The sequence below is a fragment of the Chelonia mydas genome, chromosome 2, assembly GCF_015237465.2.
Source record: "Chelonia mydas isolate rCheMyd1 chromosome 2, rCheMyd1.pri.v2, whole genome shotgun sequence".
Classification (NCBI taxonomy): Eukaryota; Metazoa; Chordata; order Testudines; family Cheloniidae; genus Chelonia; species Chelonia mydas.
In genome coordinates, this window is record NC_057850.1 from 44,155,727 (window position 1) to 44,180,654 (window position 24,928).

Consider the following 24,928-nt stretch of genomic DNA (forward strand, 5'->3'; position numbering starts at 1 on the left):
AGATGATGGTCAAAATTTACAGATTGGCAAAGTAAGAAAAATCCTTCTTGTGTTTGATTTAAAGATATTTACTTTGTATATTTTGACGTGTGTATCTGTAAAAATTATAAAAAAATAAAAATTGAATTCTGCCAAGCCTAGATATGATGTTAACATATATCAGATCACATAGCTGAAGTCATTAAAAAGTCATTCAACAACAGTCACCAAAGAGATCTTTTATTCTAAGTGAAGTCTAGGCAAAAATGTGGTAATCTCATATACCATTGCATGGCAATGATTAGCAAATGCTAGCAGTGTACACAGAGCATGCTTATAACATGGAAAATAGATTCAAATTAAACCAATTAAAAACAATTAACAATATCAAAGATCTGCAGAAAAACAAAGCAGATATTCTGAAAATCAGGAGATTAGCTAAACTGCTATTGCAATATATCAATCTATAACTGTCAGTATTAAATTGCTCAACCTTTTATAACTTTGTATACAGTATCTGAGCTTTTTTACTAATTTGATTTTGTACATAAGAAACATTTTAGAGTTGATGTTTTAAAAAAAGTTGCTTTACAAAAGTTATAAGGTTCTATTTACAATTGCATTGATGGAAAAGTGTTAAATGATGGGAAACTGCAGGGCTAAAACTCAGCTACCAGAGAGAAACCAACCTGGTGCATTTGAACTTTGAATGTTTAATGTGAATGCACTTAACCGTTGGTAATATGGTAAGATTTTATGTACATGTCACCTTTATGGAAAACAGATTTAATGCTCTTTTACCGTGGAAATTCAAACATCATTTGCATATATTTGGCCTGTAGTCTTGAAAATGTCATCTTTGGGGTTATTAGCATATATGTTTTGTTTCAGTAAAGAGTTGTTTAAATATATTTCATAAATGGAAACTTGTAACATGAGAAATATACAAGACGGAACAATTCTATCCCATCAGTAGGCTTGGCAGAATTTGATTTTCATTTTTTTACATATCAGTGGATAATATCAATGTTTCTTTTTAAGCATTTTTTAATTTGATTGATTTAGATTTTCACAGTTGCAGGAAATTATGAGCAGGAGTCAGACAATAATTATTTATGAAAAGTAGAGGTGATTGAAAAAGTTAAAGTTTTATAACCATTAAAACACAAATTGTCAACATGACATATCAAAATATACACAGTCAATATTCTTAAGTCAAACTAATAATTTCTCAAGCAGCATTTTACTTACTTTGCCGAACTGTAAATTTTAATTATTAATGGCGCAATATGTTTTTTTTTCAGTTTGTGTGTTCGGTGAAATAGGCTTTACCAGCATTTACTGATAAAAATCTAATTCGTCCAAGCATATATGTGTGTGTGTGTGTGTGTGTGTGTGTGTGTGTGTGTGTGTATGTTTTGACAATGCATAATGTATTTTGCTTGTGAGTGTATTATCTGTAGGCAGTAGCTCTGCACCTAAGAAACAATTCAGTTGGAGAGTCTAAGCCTTGTCCAAAGCTCGCTGATAGAAAGATTTTTCCTTTGATTTTAATGGGCATTGGATCACGCCCTAACAGTGTGAACAGATTTTACATGTGACTTGTAGCATCTAGAAAGCATTGACTCATAACTAACAATGAGCATTTTCTTTAAACTCTGTCTGTATGATCAATTAGTCATACAAGTTCTCTTTTCTTTAATGACGCCATCTGGCGACTTTCAATAATATTCTTCCAAGGTATGTTAATCAGCATTACCAGGTTTGCTTAAACTTATTTCATATAATGGCACAACATGTTTCTCTACCAATGTGTTACATTTCATTTATATTGATTATCAGTATAATATTGTAAAGGAGGAAGGAGAAGAATATGATTTAATTAAAATGTATGGCATGGCAATAGGGTACTAAATTGTTCATCTTCATGTCATTGGTTCAGATGCATCTCAGATTGGTTAGTCAGATGGTAACAATAGCAGTTCATTAGCTTATCTGAGATAAAACAATTGCTTCTCATGGACATGTGATCTAGCAACGTTGGCACCCTTGTTGGCATTCTGAGTAGAGAATACCATTTCTGTGAACACAACAGAGAGGATTTCAATCTCCAGGGTTATTTGTTCTGAAAATTATGTTTTAATGGGTGAAAACTGAAAAATTGGGCACAATGGAGAATTGGAGCCTAATCCTGGAAGGTTCTGAGCATTTTAAAATCCCACTGAGTGCAATGAGACTTCAGGCCATTCATTATCTTCACAGGATCATGTTCTATGTGCCTATAAATTAGAGAGACTTTCAGTAAGACTTATGGAAAATGTTTCTGTATACAAAGCTGTGGTATACATAATGCTCATCTTTACACTACTCCATATGTCTTTCTCTCCGTTCTCCTTCAGCATGTTTTTTTCCTATTATAATCATTAATAAGCCTAGAAGACCTCTGTAATACTGTATAAATGATTCCTTCTGAATTGATAGTAATTTAATTTATACTGTCAGGTTAATTTTATGGCTAATTTTGCTTTGTGTGTACATAAAATAAGATCATATGAGGATTTTCTAATCTGGAATTGTTTATACATATGAGACTGCAATTCTAGTTAATTTTTGGGAAATAATATTGCTATTGGTTTTGTGTTAACTCTTCTAAACTGAGCAGTTGTGCATTATGTTTTATTTTTAACGTAAAATAGATGTACTATTTGTATTTCACTTTAAACAGTCCACTGTGTATCACAGGCTTACTCATTATTTATTATTAATATTGAGTCTTGTAAATTTAATTCTGCAGATTAAAACCCCCCTGGTTTTTTGGTTTTTTCCCCCAAAGATGCCTTTAGCAGATCTAGTCGGGAAATTTTGTTGGGGGCAGGGAAGAAAGGAAAAGAATTCTTGAACATCTTTCATAGTTTTCCAACCGCCTCCAGTCATCATACTCACACTATGTAATATATGGTGTGTGGGTGTGGGTGTGTACAAACTGCATTTATTTGTTTTTAGTGAGATTGGAATTTTTAGATATGTACGGTATCTAGTTTCTTCTATAGCTTCCAAGTACTACAAGTCAGGGGTTCTCAACCTTTTCCTTTCTGAGGCCCCCCTCAACATGCTATAAAAACTCCAGGGCCCAGCGGGAGAGGGTGAGGGGGACTCAGGGTCCTTGGCTGGGGATGGGCCCTCGGGCATTGGCGTACTGTAGTTTGACCTCTATTTTGTGGGGGCACAGCAGGGTCCAGGAAGGCAGCCCCGCCTCCATCTCCTTACTCATCCAGCCTGTCAGGGTTGTGTGTGGTGAGGGTTCAACTCAAAAAGTTAAACTACTCAGGGTACAGGGAGGGGGTAGCTAGGGGCTGTGTGTGGGCAGGGGGTAGATCAGGATGCTGGGAGGGATAGCTAGGGGCTGTGTGCCAGGAGGGCTCGCCTGTGGTCGCTGCCCCCCCAAGGGTTCTTCCAGCCATAGAGCCGGGTCCCCCTCCTTGGGTGGCTCTTACCAGCTGTGTGAGCTGAGGAGTAGCTGCAAACCCGGTCACCAGCAGCAGACGGGGGAATGCCGCGGCTGCCTGCTCCATGACACCAGCCAGAGCAGCAGCTTCCCACACTGCCCAGCTCTGGCTTCCTGCCTCCGATCTGGCCAGGGGTTGGGGCTTCGGGGGCAGGGAGAGGAGGAAGGGGGTGTGTGGAGCTCCCCCGGTACTGCCCCAATCTGGCACTGAAGTGGGGGTGAGGGGAGGGCAACCAGTGCTTGGGGTTTCAGCCCTGTGATGGCAGGCGCCAGGGCTTAGGAGTTTCAGGCCCATGATGGCAGGCGCCAGGGCTTTGGGGTTTCAGGCCCACGATGGCGGGTGCTAGGGCTTAGGGGTTTCAGGCCTACGATGGCAGGTGCCAGGGCTTGGGGTTTCAGGCCCACGACAGCAGACACTGGGGCTCGGGGTTTCAGGCACACGATGGCGAGTGCCAGGGCTCGAGGTTTAAGCCCCACGATGGGGGGCGCCAGGGCTCAGGGGTTTCAGCTCCACGGCGGGGGGCGCTGGGACTCGGAATTTTGGCCCCGCAGTGAGAGACTCCGGGGCTTAGGATTTCAGCCCTGTGGCAGGAGGTGCCAGGGCTTGGGCTCTGGGTTTCAGCTGCAGGATGTCACAGCCCCTCTGAAAGGACTTGGGGACCGCGGACTCCCGATTGAGAAAAGCTGCTATTAGTGAACCCTCTGAGGACAGATCCTCCACCATTACTACCTCTAGCAGGTGGACCAAGGACCAAAAAGCAAGTGAAATACTGTGAAGTAGAGAGCCCTTTCAAAGCCACAAACCTAAATGCTCCAATGGCTCTCTTCACAGGAGTAAAGGGCTAGTCAGGATTGTTCGCCAATCTGAAGGAATTGTCATATGTGCTTCCCCTCTCCATAATTTGTAAAAGTGGCTGGGGAGCGAGCACCTCTGTGTTAGCTGTTGCAGGGTGGCGTTAGAGTTGAAGATTCCACTCCTCTGCTCCCATGAGTCTCTTTACTCCATACAGTTCTGGTGTGTTTGCCTTCTCAGCAAAAAAAAAAAAAGTAGAGAAAGACTCAGGAAACATAGTGGAGGATTAGGATAATAGCATTTAGAGTACAGATTTGGGAGAACATTTTGCTTATTAATTGCCTTAGTTGCATACTCATATATTTATAGGAATTTTTATAATGCTTAACTGCCAAGATCACTGGGTATTTAAAATGAATATGTATTGTCATCGCTTCCAATACAGTCCAACTGCTATGCAGTCAGCCTTGACAAGGGAATTTGTGGATTTTATATTTAGAAGGTTTAAATAAAGAACTAAAGCTGCTGCCTCATTTTGACCTTTATTTTTCTTGTAGACCTCTCCCAGGGTGAAAGGTTATCTCCTTAAGTTCCCACTGAAATATTTAGTAGAATGTTTTATTGATGGTTAATCTAGATGTAGACTACACCTTCCCCAACCCAGTTATTGTTTTGGACTTTAACAACAGAAACCACAAGGCAAAGGAAGAGAAGATATATCAGGAAATGGATAATCTGACAAAATTGTGGGTTCAGTATTTGTAGTTCAAAAGTGACTAAAAATGAACTGAGTTTTCAAAGTTAAATACTTTAGCAAAACAACACTTAAAATAAATAAAATATAAAACAAACACTTCTCTAAATAAAATCATATGCTAAGAGTGTTTTGTCATGGAGTCACCGGGCGATGCTCTGGAACTACTCCATACGAAGCCAGTCAGAACTCTGGGGAAGCCTCCTCTCCCCAGGACAAGAAGCTTACACAACTTCGACCTTCCTGAGGCTGACCTCGGAGCATACAGCATTCCCCTCCACACCGTGCGCTTCCCACAGCGAGTGTGCACAGGCGTGGTTCCTGGGGAAGCCAGTGGGTCCTGCACCCGAATTCTGCAGTCAGACGTGACTCTCAGCCAGCCAGTAAAATAGAAGGTTTATTAGACGACAGGAACATGGTCTAAAACAGAGCTTGTAGGTACAGAGAACAGGACCACTCAGTCAGGTCCGTCTTGGGTGGCAGGGAGGCCAGAGCCCCATCTGAGCCTCCCTCCATTTCCCCAGCCAGCTCCAAAATTGAAACTCTCTAGCCCCTCTTCTCCTTTGTCTCTTTCCCAGGCCAGGAGGCCACCTGATCTCTTTGTTCTCCAACACCTTCAGTCGACACCTTTGCAGAGGAGGGGCCCAAGCCATCAGTTGCCAGAAGACAGGGTGTCGGCCATTCTTTGTGCAGACACCATCATACTGGCCTCTTAGGGCTCTGCCACAATCACACACCCTTATCCCACCTCCTGGATACTTAAGAACTGCATAGGGGAAACTGAGGCACCCACACAGTATTCAGAGAAAACATTAAGAAGATTCCCACTTCGTCACATGTTTCTTTTGGGAGTTTGCATTCAAATAATCTGTCAGAGCAAAGGCATCTCAACCCTGTATTTAGAACAACTGGATCATTTTACCTTAGATGCCACCCATAACCTTGGACACCCGTCTCTTCTCTTCATTTGGGGTGGGGCGGTGATACATCTCTTAATTCGTTAAGAATATTCAACCCAGGCCCATTTGCAGGAGACACTAGTCCCAGAATCCAAACTAAAAGGTGTGCTTCATACCTGCATCGTTGGTTGTCACGGTAATGAGTGACAGTCTAGTTTTCCAAAGCATATGCTGGCATTCGCCTGGCACATATAATCCACAACCCCTTTAGATTTGAGTTAGGGGATAATATCACAAACACCCTTGTTAATTCATGCGACAGAGTGCTGGATACATTATTTTCATTGCCTTGTTTTAGATGTGCTAAAGAAATAGTCTGATAACTTGGTGTCTGTGATAATTTCAGGACAATCTCAGAAGCAGAGTTTCTATGCAGAAGATGAAAGAACTGGGCAGAAATGGATAGAATGGATGCACTTCCATTTATTTCCAAGAATAGCTGATGATGTGGAGAAGATGATTAAGGGTTCAACTATTTGAGTTGGAAAAGAATGAGATAAGGTTGTCACAAAGCTGTTGTATTGCACTACAGAAAACCAGCTATATTTGTTGGTGTTTAAGAATCATACTGAAGATGCCATCAATTGTTGTCATCTTGCAAGCCCAGTTGATATCTTCCATCTCTGTTGTCTTGTGTGCACACCTATTCCTCAGATATATATCTGTTAGGACTGCTTATATTCTTCAGAAGAAGGATAGTGCCTGAAAGTTTGATTTACCTTTAATACTACTACTTTGAGATCCTTGTTGAAGGGTTTCTTCCGGCCACAGAATTCGTAATGGGATTCAGATTCCTTCACCTCTAGGTTAGTATTTTGAATCCAGTCGAGACTGATTCAGAAAATTATGGATGTCTGATTAGTGCTGTAAACTGAGTGAGTAAGGTGTCGGTTTCAGGACATTTGTTCACAGCACAAAAACCTCTGTGATCATCAGAATCCCTTTTGGCAGCCTCAGTAGAGAAGCCAAGAAATGAATGGGAGTGAAGACTGGATTGCACTTGCTGTCTCTCTCAAACAAGTTTGAGGCATGTTGGCAGTACTTCATGGAGGGAGAAGCTGCAGTGCTCCTGACTGTTCATCATGTTCTGTGGCCGCACAGAGAGATTTCCAGTAGTTCCCAAAAATAGTGAGTGTGGCGAAGGAAGGAATGGCCTTCTTGCATTGCTTACTTGTTTCCTTTAACACTCAAGCAAATCTCTCTCTCACTAGAACACCTATCTTCATATAGTTCCTAGGGACTGATTTAAAACATTCTTTCCTCTTCTTTCTTTCATTGTAGTATAGTTGATAAAGGATGGGTCTGGTAGTCAGGAGTCCTGGGTTCTCTTCTCAGTAGTAACAACGCTTCCTATGTGTGACCTTAGACAAATCAAACTGTCTTCTGTGTTTCTTAGTTTACCTGTCTGTAATTAATATGAGGAGAACGAGACTTACCCACCTTTGTAAAGTGCTAGATGTATGAGTGAAAAGTGCTATGTAACTGCTAAATAATTATTACTTTTCACTGGACTTAATTGGGCTTTCCTCTTTCAGTTCATCACTGCTATGACCCACTCCCTTGTTTTGTATGTCATTAATGTGCTATCCAATCTCAAAACCATCACAATAGTGTATTTGACAGTAATATTAGAATGGATGCTATGGTGATGGTCACCAGTACAAAATCCTTTAGATGGATTTGAGCTCAATTTATGTATCTGGATCAACTTATTTTTCTATTCTGTTACATGCATGGGGCTTTGAACATTCCTTTTTGCTGGTTTACAGGGTAAGTTATAAAGGAAACTAGACAGTAGAAATTTAAACTGGTTTAATTCAGCAACCTTTAACACCAATTTTTCTGTGGGTTGGCACAGGAATACTAGGTAAAATCAATATAGAGTGTCTTTTAAGAATCGTTCATGCCGGAATATACATCTGGAACTGTTTGCTCTAACTAAAAGTAAAATAAATGCCACAGCGTATTATACCATACGTTTTTTCATTTAAAAGGGAAATTGAAAACATACCACTTCTAGAAATGCTTGACATTGAATTGGCTATTGAAATGGTATCAGGAAAATATTTATATATTCCATATTTTGTTCCATAGATCAGCCTTCCTTGATGCATTAGACTTGGAAGCCTGCCATTTATGCTGAAATTTTGCCATATATGAAAGACCGCCTTGTTTTAAAAATGGACTAAATCATTTAGGATACAGGAAGTGAAGTAAATCTATTTGAATACATGCACATCTCTTTCCCCCTTCCGCTCTCATGCACATGTTTTAGGTTTTGGAGGGATTTTTCTTTGTGTTTTTTTCCCCATATTTACTTTATAAGGCTAGTTACACTTATAGTAAATATCAACATTCATTTAACAGCTAAAAACAGTGGTAAAAATAGTTCCCATTGCAAAAATTGAATGGATGACAAGAATAATTTAGTTACTTGAATAAAAAAAATCCACAAAAGAAATGTCATAATTTAAAGTTGGTTTTACAGCATTCTTTAATTTTAAATGGAGCAAAAAGTTTCTGTGGTTAAATCACAGCTCTTAGCTCTTTGCTGTAAAATAAATTCAAGAATGTATATTTCAAAATGTTTTTTTAAATATAATCCAAAACAAATGAAATAGATCCCTGCATACTTGAAACATACTTTCTGAATTTATCCTAAATCTGTCATTGCTCCAGAGGCTTGTGTGCATGGATTAGGACTGGCCCATTATTTCACCATCTATCTCCATCCTGAATTGATTTCAATGAACAATACAGAATGAATTGCAGATGGTCTCCTTTTTCCTGTAGTTTGGAGGACCTCTGGGCTTAAGACCCATTTGGTTAGGGCTACGGTAACCATTCCAGAGTTTTGGCTGCTTTTTAGTATTCTGAAGTAGAAACGCTTAAACCTGAAATAGACTGTTCTCACTACCCATTCGAATTGTACTCTTAAATTATGTGTGAGGTTTTGAGAGATGGTGAACATATGGGCTGTGTGAAGCTTTTATCATGGACCTGAAGCTGTTCAAAACTCACCTGGTTTAATTACAAATTCAAATTTCACCCTAGGCGTATGTGAATTAAGGTTTGCAGACATGGGTTTAGTTTTATTCTTTTGCATCAAAATCATGTGAAATGCATGGAATTCCAGTTTTGACTAGGGTTTTGTTGGGGTTTTTTTTAGTTCTTTTGAATTCCAAGTCAAACTCAAGGCACATGCCCATATGTAATGAAAATGGAGCAAATGCACATGAATCCCTGTAAACCAACATATTGTGAATATGTCTTCCTCTTAGGGTTGCCAAATTTGTAATTGCACAAAACTGAACACCCTAGTTCCGCCCCTTCCCCAAGATCCCGCCCCACCCTGCCCCAAGATCCCGCCCTCACTCACTACATTCCCCCTTCCTCGGTGGCTCACTCTCCCCCACCCTCACTCACTTTCACTGGACTGGGGCAAGAAGTTGGGGTGTAGGAGGAAGTGAAGGCTCCAGCTGGGGGTGCGGGCTCTGGGGTGGGGCTGAGGATTAGGGGTTACAGGTGCAGGATGGGCTCTGGGTTGGGGAGGGGCTCAGGACTGGGGCAAGGGGTTGGGACTTGCGGTTGGGATGCAGGTTTACCTCAGGCGGCTCCCGGTCAGTGGCGCAGCAGGGGTAAGGCAGGCTCCCTGCCTGTCCTGACTCCATGCTGCACCCTGGAAGCGGCCAGCAGGTCCAGCTCCGAGGCGGAGGAGAGGGGGAGCAGAAGGCTCTGTGCGCTGCTCTCACCCACGCGCATCCCCCCCCCCCAGCTCCCATTAGCCGTGGTTCCCGGCCATTGGGAGTGCGGAGCCAGTGCTCAGGGCGGGGGCAGTGCCCAGAGTCCCATGGCTCCCTCGCCTAGCAGCCGGACTTACTGGCCACTTCCAGGGTGCAGTGCAGTGCCAGGACAGGTAGGGACTAGCCTGCCCTAGACCCGCAGCACTGCTGACCGGACTTTTAACAGGTCCCTTTTTGACCGGGTGTTCCAGTCGAAAACCAGACGACTGGCAGTCCTACTTCCTCTTCAGGCTTTGGAGTGGATCCTCTCCCTCCCCTTTATATGTACAGAGAGGAAAAAATCCACATGTGTGAAGAATGTATGGGCAGTATTACAAACCCCAAGCATTCAAAAAACATGAGCCCCCAAAACATGAGATTTTAACAAGAATAAATGTTGGCTCCTTTTTATTTGTCTTTAGATTTTTGAGTCTTTTAGGGTTCACATTTTTAGGCTTTTCTTTGCAACTATGAGGGTGAACCCTGTTCAGTTTTCATTTAAAAAAAAATTCTCATGTAATAATCACATGACTCCAGAACCTGGGGCTTTAAAAAAACAACAAATATTGCAAGGCTCACAATTAGAATTACAAGAATTTGTGATAGTGTGTATAAGCAGTGACACTTCAGCATTCTTCTCCACCCCTCTACTCCTTTATCTTCTTTGAGGAGCCCCTGTGTTTGAAATCAGAGTAGTCAGGGCTCTGCAAGTTCGTGAGTGGGTCAATAGAATTGGGAAGCACCTGCGGTACGCTGAATTTTTAAGACCCAACATCTTCCTCACATGCCTACAGCTCAGGGAAAGGGTGGGGAGTTAATGGGGGCAGCAGCAAAAGAAGCTTTTGTGCCGGAGGAGGAGCGTGAGAACATAAGAACGGCCGTACTGGGTCAGACCAAAGGTCCATTTAGCCCAGTATCCTGTCTTCCAGGTCCCTGACACATGTACAGAGAAGAAGGCCATCCTCCTGGGATGGCTCAATATCTGTGTGGTTGTTCTGTGCCTTCCAGGCAGAAGAGCAAGCTTTGCAGTCTATGTTTCCTTTCTGGCACTGCGAACCTGACCCATTTCAGGAGAGCATACAGCCTCAAGTCTGCCAGGTGTAGCATTGTTAGAATTGGGTGGGACAGTCCCAAAATGCAGAGTTCAAGTCCCACTCCCCAATGACTCTGGGGCAGCATTTGACCCAGATTCCCTGCAGTGCACTCCAAATCTGCCAGAGGCTCAGGGATGGCATCAGCCTTTTCATGGTGCGGGGTTGGGGGCTGAGGTGGTCCTTAGCTTCCCTCGTCACAAGGTTCTGCCCCCTGCTCCTCCTCTCCCCTTCAAGGCCTGCTGTGGGAAATCCTGGACCCTCCACCTGCCCGGGGTGACCTGGCCAGGGTGCATGGCCTTGGGGGGATGAGGAGGAGCAGGGGTGGGGGCTCAGGGGAGGAGGGAGCAGAGGTGGGGCCACAGAGCGGAGCTGGGCTCCTGCATGTGTCTCCCTTTTGCCTTTTGAAAAGGTGGTCACCCTAACAGGAGGTGGTGCTAATGCATTTCTGGGTAACAATAGGTTATACTTAATACTGTAATTAAAGATAAACCTAGGTGCTTACGGACATAATAAATTAATGAATAAAAATAATTTTAAAAGAAATCCTGGATCATTACATGAACAGGTTATAATATATTGAAAATCTGAAACTGGAGCACAAAAACAGTACAATAGTGCAACTACACGGTCCATTTAAATAACGAAATATAAACCATTCTAGTCTGCTTCTTAAATGTGCTCATTTTCCCTCTGAGTAGGGACTGTTCCAAAATTCAGGCCAGATCAAAAGCTAAGTGGACTTGCGGGGAGGGAGGAAGAAGTTGTGATTGTTCATGATAGCAGAATTGCTTTTAGTTATCAGCAGTTGAACGGGAGGATATAGATTATGCCTGCTCAGTGTGAACAGCAGGCTGCTAGTGGAGTTTGACTTCTCTCTCTCTTCCCTCCATCTTCTCCCTGGCTGTGTCTGTGCTCCGACATGCTTCAAATCTGCGTACCTGGACTGCCTTCTCTAACAGTTCAATGTGAGTGTTAGCCGAATGAAAACCAGATGGACCAGCAGTTCCCACTGTTATCTCCCAGCCAGCTCTGGCAAGCCTCCCTTTCTCTCTCCTTTCTTGGCATGGCAGAAATATTTGCCTTTATTTAGGAGGGCCTCTACTCACTGCTGTGCCTCTTTCCCTCAGCTGCAACATGAGTTGAAAGCTATTTATTCCCTTGTTGCTGAGGTTGGTTGAGGTGAGTGTGAGATGAATTCAACTATTAAGGAAGTAATGAACATTTTGAGGCTAATTTCCAAAGTTCTTTATTTTAAATAAATGATTTGTTGCAGTTGTTCGCTTAAATGTTTCAGTATAGCAATACAGAGAGAGATGTGTATGGAAAACGTAATTGCTCCCATTATTTGAGTTACCACACTTCACCTGGCTGTGTAGATGCCTTAGAATTTCAGCCAGTCTTTTTGGACACTGTTTACTACACTTCTGAGTTTATTGACCTTAGATCAACACTGCAGATTCTTTACTGCTATGATTACAAAGTATATTCCCTTCCGCTCATACGGTTCTAGCTTCTCATTCTTAGGGTTTTTTATTTCCAAAGTCTGAAAAAAGGTAACTTAACTCTCTTTATAGAAACTGGTCTTTTTCAAAAAGAGAAAGAAAATGTTGAATATAGCTTCTGCAACTGCAAAACTTTGCAGAATATGTGGCTGTGTCGTATTTCTGTAGTTTCTTAATAGTACGGGATTGGGACCACAACATTCTTTGGTATTACGTGCTCTTTATAAATTAAATGAACTGGTATTATTTCTTTAAAGGGTCCTTTAAAAATATTTCTATTGAAAAATATATTTCTGGAATCTCTCTTTAATACACATATGTGCATATTATGTATAATATAATGTGTGTGTGTTTATAATTTTATGTATTTATTTGTGTGTATCTTGTATACATTTTTATCGACAGTTTGAAGGTCTCATCTTTTCAAGAACAAATATTTTTTGCAATTGTTTTTCCTGGGGAATGACTTTGGAAAAGTTACATTAGTAGCTAATGAACATTAAAGGCTAAATATGATCATCTTACTTACTCCAGGAGTGTCAGTGAACTGCTGATGTGAGCAAGGCAATCACAATATGGCCTTAAATAGGTAAATGGTGCGTTGCTTTGTTTTGCCCATTCTTGATATACAGATTTTAAGTTTTTGTTGTTTTTTTTCAAATGTACCTCTTGAATTTAGGTGTAAAAGCTGGTAAAACAGAGTTAAATCTTGTAGTTTCAGTGGCAAATATCTTGCATCAGGAGAACTGTCAAGTCCTTTTTCCTTTTGTTTCTTTAAATTTCCCAAAATTGGAGGATGACTGCAGTTGTCCTTGATGTTAAAGGTATAAGTTGAAACAGTTGACAGTGTTTTTTATATTAGTAATAGTCTAGTATAAATGCACAGGACCTGTGTCTGCCAAAGATACCTTGTATCATATGGCATATGGTATTTATTTCTTGTTGATTTAAAAAAGAACCAGGAGGTGGACTGTTAAACCCGGGCAGGATACAGGCAGTATTAACCCTGGTATCCATTATACTTACAAAGACAAAAGATGAAGAAGGCAGCAGGTGCTTCAGGGAAAACCAGTCATGAAGAGCGCTGGCTATGGCCAATATCTCACCTGTACAAAAGCGTTTCAGGTTTTTGTTCTTCCAGAGTTGTCAGAAGGGGATTTATTACCTTCCTGACTCTTCATCTAATTTCTCCTTTTGGCTAATGTTAAAGCGGTCAAGTGAGATGACATTATTGCAGCTCCAATACTGTTTTTGGGGTAGCATCTGCACATGCTAGAAATAAAAACACAAGATAATACGACCCTGTTTATTAATGAGGCTCTATCTGTGTTACACCTTCTTAAGTGCAGTTTCAACGATGTCATCTTGAAAAAACAAGCTGGAGTAGATAAGTGTGTTTGTCTTCCGCAGAAGCTGCTAAAGCTGCTTAGTTCATGGTTAAGCTTTTTATTCAGAACCGATGAATTTGGAGAAATAAAGTAGTGTGTTCATGTGGTATGTTGCAGATCGCACTGAGAAGCATTCCACAATGCCAGACTCACCGGTGGATGTGAAGACGCAATCCAGGCTGACGCCTCCAACAATGCCACCTCCTCCCACTACCCAAGGAGCTCCAAGAACCAGTTCATTCACACCCACAACGTGTAATTAGACTTATTTTCTTCTTTTGTTCCATATTCTTTTGCATGTGAGATTTTGATTCTTCCTATATGTCAGAAATCAAATTATGTGAAGAGAGCCCTATATGACATGACTAGAGCAGCAATTCATTATACTGCAATAAAGTCATTAAGCAAAACTAAGAACACTGTAGATTAGTACATTTTAATCTGTGAAACCAGTCAGTTCAGAAGTTTCCTAATTTATTGGTGGGTTGGGTGCACAGTGAAAGAATAGTCAGTGCTAACTTCCCCTGCACTCTTGCTCCAATTATATCATTCCTGATAAAAGAAGTATGGAGACTTTCTTCTCAGCTTTACTGTTGTGGTGGTAATGAAATCGCATTCCCTTTTAAATAAATGCCGAGGTATAAATCTGTTTTTGAGGGGGAAAGAATAAATTAATAAACATTAACCAGGAATTACATTAACCGTCATTCTAGAACTACGTTTTCTAAAGATGCTGAAATATCTTTTTTATCTCGAACCAGTCACATTGAATCTGGAAATCCCTAGCCTGTGACTATTTGACTTATCTCAGTCACTGTGGACCAGATTCGTCACTGTTAACCTGATATAAATGCAAAAAAATCTGCACTGACATCAGTGGAGTTACTCTGCATTTATATCGATGTAACTGAGATCAGAATCTGGTCCATCACCTGGGTCATTATTCACGAAACACTCTATTGTCTTTCCCCCATTTCTAAAAATAAATATTTTTGTCTCTTACACTGCATTGTTATAATAAAAAAATAAGAGTGTGTTGACATTTTTTAATGTAAATACTTGTGAACCATGTAGGCATATGTATGCGTACACACAGTAACGGCACCATGTTATTTCTGCAACCCTTGTCCTTTGCCCCCTCCTTGTCTGTTAGGTACACCATTTAGCACATGCAATTTACTCCTGTGCAGAAGGCCAGTGCAAGGCCTCTGTACCTCTTAAATCCCAGGGGAGCCCTATTTGGAGGATTTACATGTGACTTAAATGGTGAATAATATTTGTACTAGCCCTCTGCACAGGCATAAATTTCACTCATAGGCACTGATCCTGCAAAGACTTATAAAACAGTTTAACTTTAAGCATATGAGTAGGCTCAGGGATTTACTCATGTATTTAAAGATTTGCATGTTCTTTAAATTGTTGCAGGACTGCAATATTAAATTGTAAGTTCATCAAAGCTGTGACTTGAATCTTGTGTGAAATGCCAAGCACAATTATGGATGCTATAAAACTCTTTATTATCAATAACAAAAAGAAGAGGACATAGCTTTCCTTTAATCAGTAACTGTAGAATTTGCAGAATTTGTGTTTGTTGGATAAGTCTAGAATCTATGTGAACCAATGCATTTTAGGGGATTCCTAAGGATTCCTTTGGATACTGCTTCCCCTACTCTGCACACACACTAGAGTTGAGTCATCCTGGCTAATAGCCATCAATGGCTGTTAGCCAGGATGGGCAGGGATGGTGTCCCTAGCCTCTGTTTGCCAGAAATGGGGAGTGGGCGAGAGGGGATGGATCACTTGATGATTACCTGTTCTGTTCATTCCCTCTGGGGCATCTGGTATTGACCACTGTTGGAAGACTGGATGGGCTAGATGGACCTTTGGTCTGACCCAGTATGGCCGTTCTTATGCTGAAGCTCTGCAGAGCCACCCAACCTAGGAACTGTGTTCTCTAGTGACTTGTTGCCACATTACATTTTGATTAAAAAACTAGAACCACATAAAGTGTACATGGCACACATTGCATGGATTAAAAACTGGCTAACAGATTAGTCTTGAAAAATAATTGTAAACAGGGCATTGTCATGGATTGATTTAGTTGGGGATTGGTCCTGCTTTGAGCAGGGGGTTGGACTAGATGACCTCCTGAGGTCCCTTCCAACCCTGATATTCTATGATTCTATGGAGCTGGTGTGTTTCCAGCGAAGTCCCACTGGGATTGGTTCTTGATCCTACACTATTTACCATTTTTATCAATGACCTGGAAGAAAGCATAAAATCATCACTAATAAAGTTTGCAGATGACACAGAAATTGGGGAAGTGGTAAAAAATGAAGAGTACAGGTCACTAATACAGAGCAGTCTGGATCAGTTGGTAAAGTGGGCACAAGCAAACTATGCATTTTAATATGAGTGAATGTAAATGTATACATCTAGGAACAAAGAATATAGGCCATACTTGCAGGATGGGGGACTCTATCCAGAGAAGTAGTGACTGAAAAAGATTTGGGGGTTGTAGTGGATAGTCAGCTGAATGTGAGCTCCCTGTGTGATGCTGTGGCTAAAAGAGCTAATGCGATCTTGGGGTGCATAAATGGGGGAATTTCGAGAAGGAATAGAGAGGTTATCTTACATCTACCTTTGACCCTGGTGAGACTGCTGCTGGAATATTGTGTCTGGTTCTGGTGTCCACAATTCAAGAAGGATATTGATAAATTGGAGAGGCTCAGAGAAGAGCCACAAGAATGATTCAAGGATTAGAAAACATGACTTATAGTGATAGACTCAAAGAGCTCGATCTATTTAGCTTATCAAAAAGAAGATTAAGGGGTGACTTGATTATAGTCTATACATATCTACCTGTGGAACAAATCTTTAATAATGGGCTCTTCAGTTTAGCAGAAAAAGGTAAACACAATCCAATGGCTAGAAGTTGGAGCTAGACAAATTTAGATTGGAAATAAGGCATACATTTTTAATGGTGAGAGTAATTAACCATTGGAACAATTTACCAAGGGTCATGGTGGATTTTCCGTCACTGACAATTTTAAAATCAAGATTGGATGTTTTTCTAAAGGCTAGGAATTATTTTGGGGAAAATACTACGGCTTGTTTCAGAGTAACAGCCGTGTTAGTCTGTATTCGCAAAAAGAAAAGGAGTACTTGTGGCACCTTAGAGACTAACCAATTTATTTGAGCATAAGCTTTCGTGAGCTACAGCTCACTTCATCGGATGCATACTGTGGAAAGTGTAGAAGATCTTTTTATACACACAAAGCATGAAAAAATACCTCCCCTCACCCCACTCTCCTGCTGGTAATAGCTTATCTAAAGTGATCACTCTCCTTACAATGTGTATGATAATCAAGATGGGCCATTTCCAGCACAAATCCAGGTTTTCTCACCCCCCCACCCCCATATGTCTGGAGATCCAAGCACTTTCATGTATTGTAACATGAAAGTTGCAATATTACAACAAAAGAACTTCAAATCCAGACTCCAGCGAGAAACTGTTGAATTGGAATTCATTTGCAAATTGGATACAATTAATTTAGGCTTGAATAGAGACTGGGAGCGGCTAAGTCATTATGCAAGGTAACCTATTTCCCCTTGTTTTTTCCTACCCCCCCCCCCCCCAGACGTTCTTGTTAAACCCTGGATTTGTGCTGGAAATGGCCCACCTTGATTATCATGCACATTGTAAGGAGAGTGGTCACTTTAGATAAGCTATTACCAGCAGGAGAGTGGGTTTGTGTGTGCGGGGGTGGGGGGTGAGAAAACCTGGATTTGTGCTGGAAATGGCCCAACTTGATTATCATACACATTGTAAGGAGAGTGATCACTTTAGATAAGCTATTACCAGCAGGAGAGTGGGGTGGAGGGAGGTATTTTTTCATGCTTTGTGTGTATAAAAAGATCTTCTACACTTTCCACAGTATGCATCCGATGAAGTGAGCTGTAGTTCACGAAAGCTTATGCTCAAATAAATTGGTTAGTCTCTAAGGTGCCACAAGTACTCCTTTTCTTACTACAGCCTGTGTTATACAGATAGTCAATCTATGGTAACAATGGCCTTGGAATCGATGAATCTAGTGTCCTCAAAATGGAACTGCTGCCATATCTACCGCTTGGGCAGAAATCACTTTGAAAATGCCACAGAATTGTAGTAAATTGCTGAAATTTAGTGAGAGTTGGCAGCACTCAAAATGGGTGAAAGAAGAGTTGTGATCAACAAATAGGGATGGCTATGCGAGAGGATAACTCCCTGTTACTAAGGGCTGTTCACTACCACGGTAAGTCGACCTAAGTTACGCTACTTCAGTTATGTAAATAACGTAACTGAAATCAATGTAACTTAGGTCGACTTACCTTACTCTAGAATACCGGAGTCGATGGGAGAGCACTCTGCCATTGACTTAGCGGGTCTTCACCAGACCTGCTAAATCGACACCACTGCATCAATCACAGCAGTGCCAATCTACCTGTAAGTGTAGACATGGCCTAAGTAACATAGGGCACTGTCTGAGAGTGTCCAGTGGCTAAGAAAATGTTAAAATAATGTTTGTGATGTAGAGAGTAGTGAGCTCAGTGTGTCACCAGTCTGTCCAGTGTTTTCAGTGAGCAGCCACCTGTCATTTTGTTATTTGATATCCTCCCATGTAGGTGATTCTCCATTTATTATTTGTGGAAGAATGTTTTATGATATCTCATGGGCCAGATTCGGGGCTCGTTCAGTTTTTGGGTGGCTATGAGGCTGCACTGATTCTGCAAAAGCAAGGTCGTTGTAAAAGCCTGGAATATGAGTGGCCCCTGCCCAGCACAAGAATCAACAAATGGCCCTGTTCCGCCACTACATTGGTCCATAGAGCATGTCTGACACATTGTCTGTTCCACCCAGGGCCGTCCTTAGGTTTTATGGGGCTCTATTCAGTATTATTAAACTTGTGCCCCTATGCCTGATGGCATCCTGGGCTCACATGTGTATTATAGATAAGGATGGTCTTTTGAAGGATTTATTTAAAAAACTATATGTCTGGAGATCCAAGCACTTAAGACTAAAGATGAATACTCAGCTTGTGCATCTAAAAATCTATGCAAGGATTTTTTAGAGATGTGATTTTTATAATGTTCAGCAACACACTAATGAAATATTTTTAAAGCAAATTTTAAACTAAGATCCTGTAGACTAGCATGTTCTGAGTAACTATTACAGTAATGTCCAACTGTTTTTCAGAAACTGACAGTATATACCTGGGGGTTGGCAAATGCCTGTTAAATGGCTTCATTACCACTTGAATGGCTCTTTAACAGTTTCAATGTTGTGCAATAGGTCTGGCAGGCTGGAAGGCTTTTTCACTTTTCAGTACTAGATCCCCTCCAGAGGAAGACTCACCAGGCTGCAGCAGGCCGCTGTGGTGGGAGCCTGCAGGAAGCGTCAGAACAGGGATAGGAAGAGGTGCAAGGGGGGACACTAAGATCCAGGGGTGCCCCAAATTTTTGGGTGCCCTATGCAGCCGCGTATGCCTAAGGATGGCCCTGCTGCCACCACACTAGATGGAATATATTGTTCACTCCTGTGTGTGAGGAACAGCATCACCAGAGGTACAGTCTTCTGTGCCCCTCCAGGGCACAGCTGTTCTGCACTAACTTTTGTTAAGGTCTGTTGCTTAAATGCTAGTGTAATCTGCACAAGAAGGTAGGGTATCCCAGTTGGGGCTCATCTGCCCTAAAATACGTGGACCATCCCTTGCCCCAAAACTCATCCTTTGCTGCTCTGGCTATTAAAGTAGGAAACCCACAGCAGTTACACTCTGCTTGGATGACTGTTTCCGGGTAGGTCTGTATGGTGAAAAAGATGGCCTTAATTTGGTACATTTCTGGAGAATGAGAACAAGAATTTCAAAACTAGACAGGCTAGCATAGCAAAACTAAAGCAAGTCCCCCTTCTCTCTTAAATATGTGTGAGTTATAGCCTCTTATTTGATCATTAATAGTATGATGATGATAATATTTGTCTAAGGTACTTACATGGCCCCCATTACCACAAAATCGGAACACTTCACAATCGTTTAATAGGTTCCACACAACAGCACTGTGCAGTAGGGAAGTACTGTCAGACCTGTTTTATAGAAAGAGAACTGCGACATGAAGAGGCTAAGTCTAAGGCCATGTGGGAAGTCTGAGGTAGAGCCAGGAAAGAAAATCCATATCTGTTCCCAAGGCCCAGTCCAGAGACTTGGCTACAAGCCTTCAATCTTAACAATAAATTCACAGTGAACATTGCACCAGTTGCATCTTTTTATACAAATCCATCTTTCTGTATGTTAGTGGCTACAAAATATGTGTGAAAGAAAATAGTCTTCTAATTGGGTGGTATAAGGTTAAAACTTGAAAGTCCTGTTTTTATAAACACAGCTGTCCGGTGTGTGTACAAAACATGATTTAAAATGTTCAGAGATAAATTTAGCCTCCACTAAATATATGTGTACTCTTTCCAGAACAGTTTATTTAAAAAAAAATGTTACACTAATATAAGCCCATGACAAAAGACTGACCTCCAAATGATGTTTGTTCTGGTCTGAAAACATTTCAGGTGTCTGGCATGTGTGCATACGAGAGCTAGTGCTATCCAGATCCATACACCATTTATTACCAGCTTCTGTGCAAGATACATGAACTGTGGAGAGTCATTCTATCAAAAGACTAATTATCTTTAATTATACCAATGGAATCAAAATATCAGCTACTTCATATTTTCAGAGTTACACAATCAATTTTGAGGTGAAACACAGAAACTTTAAGCTTATAAATGTTCTTTCTTTCCATTTTCTTCTAACCAGTAACCAATGGCACTAGCCATTCACCAACAGCATTAAATGGAGCTCCATCTCCACCTAATGGCTTTAGCAATGGGCCATCATCTTCCTCTTCATCTTCTCTGGCTAATCAGCAGTTACCACCAGCTTGTGGAGCAAGGCAACTCAGCAAACTGAAGAGATTTCTTACAACCTTACAGCAGTTTGGCAATGACATTTCACCAGAGATTGGGGAGAGAGTACGTACCCTTGTGCTAGGACTTGTGGTAAGCAAATAACAGTGACTATTATCTTTTTTTGTTCATAGTAGATTTTAACTTTAAAAATTGGAAGATTTATTAGTAGTTGTGTCATGAACATGCATGCATGCATGCACTGTGGTTATTCTGGGAGTATGGAACTTGGGACCATGAGAACCTGCCTCCCTGCACCCTGCCATTAGAGCTAATAGAAGTATCTACTAGCTGTCAGTAAGTAGTAGGCTGTTTCAGCCCAGGTCTCCATTAGAAACTTTTGCCAGTATAGTAATTTCAGTTCGGGGTGCGATTTAAAATAAATGAATAAATAAAAACATGTCTAAACTGGCAGAAAACCTTATGTAGAGCAGTTATACCGGTATAAAAATGCTTTTGACAGTATAGCTTATTTTGCATGGAAATCTGTATAAACTATATAAAAGAACAGGGATTCTCAAATTGTGGGTAGGGACCCCAAAGTGGGTTGCGACCCCATTTTAATGGGGTCGCCAGGGCTGGCTTAGACTTGCTGGGCCCGGGGCTAAAGCCAAAGCCCCTCCGCCTGGGACCAAAGCCCAAGCCCTGGGCAATGGGGCTCAGGTTACAGGCCTTCTGCCTGGGGCTGAAGCCTTTCGGCTTCAGCTTTGCCCCCTCCCCCACCGGGGCGGTGGGGCTCAGGCTTCGGTTCCCCCTGTGGTCATGTAGTAATTTTTGTTGTTAGGAGGGGGTCGCGGTGCAATGAAGTTTGAGAACCCCTGTAATAGAACCTTGGTTTTATGAACACCAATCTTACGAATGGCCAGTTATACAAACCATTTTTCCCAGTGATGAAAAAATTGCATAACAAAAGTGATGTTGATTAAGGAAAAAGTCAGCATGTGTTCAGTGTATTGGAAAGTGCTTTGCCGTGGTTTGAAAGACAAGAAGAAGAGAAGAAAGCAGTGCATTACACCATACTGCAACCTATGCACAATGCCTACAGTAATTTTGAGATGCTTAATTTTATTATTTTTTTTATTTTTATGAGCTCCTCAATCTCCAATTGGTTTGTAAAATAGGGGTTCTACTGTACTAGCAAAACCATTTTTGCTAATATAAGTTTAATGTACACTAGGAGGATTTGCCGGTATCGTTATAACCTTTTCCAGCGTAGACCTGTCCATAGTCACTTAGGCCAGCTGCAAGAGGGATTTAATGTGCTAAGCCAGTGTATTGCAGTTGTATATCATGTTATTTATAATGGTACGTGTATGGAATTCCTGGTATGTAGAAATAATACTTTTTACAAAAAGAAAAGGAGGATTTGTGGCACCTTAGAGAGTAACAAATTTATTTGAGCATAAGCTTTTGTGAGCTACAGCTTACTTCATTGGATGCTCAAATAAATTTGTTAGTCTCTAAGGTGCCACAAGTACTCCTTTTCTTTTTGCAAATACAAACTAACACGGCTGCTACTCTGAATACTTTTTACAATGCTGTTTCTCAGTACATCTCGAATAACTTTCCCAGTTTACTGACAAAGAAACTAAAAGGTGGAAAGGTCAAGTGACTTGCCCATAATCACTTACCATCCTGTGACAGCACTAGAAATTGAACTCAGGTTTCTTCTTATTACCACTGATAATGTTGCCTCCCATGTAAATCTATATAGCTCATTCAGCAGGGCTTGGATATACTAGAAAATAAAAATTCGTGGTCTGATTTCCAGATGTTACCACTTCAGTTGCCACTGCTTCATCTGGAGCTGCAAGTGCTACCACCACTGAATATCAGGCCACAGGTAGAAAAGGAGTACTTGTGGCACCTTACGCGGCTGCTACTCTGAAACCTGTCATTAGGCCACAGATGTCATACTTCTGTATGTTTTTGTACAATACTAAATAAATCTGGTCAGTACCATGATAAATAAACAAACCAACAACAACTATGAACTAAAAGTGCACCTTAGACAGTGTAACTTAAATGTTGTTATGCTTCCATGACTTGCAAGGAGCCCTGCTGTGCATTTAGTTACATACCCCAAACTCCGATTGACTTCAGTAGAAATGTAGAATTAGCTGTGTGCCAGGGAAATTGTCTTGCATGGGCTGAGGTAACTGGCAACAACAGTGGAGTCAAAGTCTGTAAAATGTAATGAGCATCTGGGGAATGTGTGCTTGAAGGTGACAGTTCTCCATGCGTCTAACTACAGCTTCAACTTTAGGCTTACTTACGTGATTCTGCTTTGAAAAATGGAACCCTAAGGGTGGCTTTGTGGGATTCCATGTTATTGTTTCTCAGTGATTTCCTTATCAGGTGTGCTCCTCTGTTTATAAGTAGCACTGTTTTCTAACTTGCCAAACACCATCTGGGCTCTGGAAATCTAGCTGGGACCTTTTCTGTCTTAAACCTCATCACCGATAACAGAGGTCCTGCTTATTCAGTTAGACCTGTGCAGCCCATTGTCCTCAAATTATGCCTTCAGTGACAACTTTTTGATTTCCCTGCACTCTGAACTGCCTTGCATGGGTTTGCACAGGTACAAGTGAATGTAAGTAGTAAAAAATTCTGCTGAGTATGGTTGTCTAGTGTACGATATAATCCTGGATGTGATTTAGTAATTTTGAGATATATTTGTCAACGGATGAGGAATAAGTGTCTTTAAAAAGTTAATTATATACACCTATAATACATACGTTAATATGCTCCTGTTACTTCCCAATCCTCTACCGAGAATTAAAATATAGTGGGCACCATTTTAAATTTAACAATTGCGTTTGTACTGCCATGGTGCCTCCTATTCTATGTGGATTAAGCAAATTCTGTTTGGAAAGCAAGCACCCTTAACTCTTTGAAATCCAGGGGAGGTGAGGGTGTTTATCACCATATAAGAAGTGCTTGGCACTCGGGATGCTCACGCCCTTGCTTCAAGCCATGAACAATGAATGTCTGAGAGTTCAGTGCTGCTCTTTATATACTTAAGAAATGGATTGTTTGTAAAATGATTCACTCCCACTGCAGTGAAACTGTGTTCAGATATAGTTACATCTATATTTTTAGATGAGTATATTTACTTACTGTGTAACATGCATAATTTTCTGATATTGCATTAGGAGGAACATGGTATTAAGCAAAATTTTTGTACAGAATATTTTGGCTCTTATTTCTCTTGCTAAGTGTTTTCATTGTTTATGTCACCAAGACAGAATTTTTTTTCCTTCTACAGAATTCTACTTTGACAATTGAAGAATTTCATTCCAAACTGCAAGAAGCTACTAACTTCCCACTGCGACCTTTTGTCATCCCATTTTTGAAGGTATTGCACAGTTCAATGATCTGGAAACTATTTCAAACCATATTGTTGCTAGGTCACAGATGTATGTTAAAGTTTTTCTTTTTAAAGAGAGTTGGGAAAATGAATCTAACGCATAAAGGCTCCTTTCCATAGTTTAATGGATGAAACTCCATTAGAGTAAATATTTTCTTTCTGACCATTTCTAACTATTCACAGAAGTTGTTAGTTCCCATATTTTGTACACACTGTGTGGTTTCTTTTTTATTTTTATGTTAAAGGTGACTGTATTGAGAGGCTTTTTATGAGCTAAATCCTGGAACCCAATTATGCACTCAATAATGCTGATGTAAATTCAGAAGGCTAGATTTGGCTATGTCCAATTTGCACTGAATTAGGGGTAGTGTGGACACTTGTTGCTTTACCTTTTCATGGCATGTAACATACTCTTCCTGCATGATAAGAATATGACACACAGGAGGGCTAATAAGCATCTGATCTTTATTTTGTGACCCCACTCACATGACTCGGGTCATAGCTACAAAAGCTTTTATTTATCTGTCAAATGGCAGGGGGCAGTATCCATTGCCTCCAGTGGTGACTTGTATATCTTGCTATTTAAGTGTAAACAAAGAAAAAAAAAAACAATTGCAAATGTAAAAAAGTTATCCAAAACCCAATGCAGCTAATTAATAAAGCCAATAAAATTGTGTGGCATGGAGATCAGCATAGAAAACCTGGTCCCCCTACCTCGCAAGAATATTCTACCTTTCCTTGACTGTCAGTAACTGTTGTCTCTGAACTTCAGTGGCTTTCTGATCCCATGATCTTGTGTTCTCGGGACATT

General features: G+C 40.9%; 1 protein-coding gene across 15 annotated transcripts in view; it reads left to right on the top strand.

Annotated features, from left to right (window-relative positions):
• Window positions 1-24,928, top strand: part of RUNX1T1 (RUNX1 partner transcriptional co-repressor 1) — a 143,074-nt gene that overhangs the window by 59,097 nt on the left and 59,049 nt on the right. For 14 of the 15 annotated variants that reach the window (XM_027818398.3, XM_043539361.1, XM_037892304.2 and 11 more), the window contains 3 exons: window positions 13,874-14,011; window positions 20,599-20,840; window positions 24,016-24,105. In XM_027818398.3, the coding sequence (XP_027674199.1) occupies window positions 13,874-14,011; window positions 20,599-20,840; window positions 24,016-24,105 (470 nt within the window). Of the gene's footprint in view, window positions 1-12,902; window positions 12,958-13,873; window positions 14,012-20,598; window positions 20,841-24,015; window positions 24,106-24,928 lie in introns of all 15 variants that reach the window. The other variant, XM_027818409.3, reaches the window with a different exon arrangement.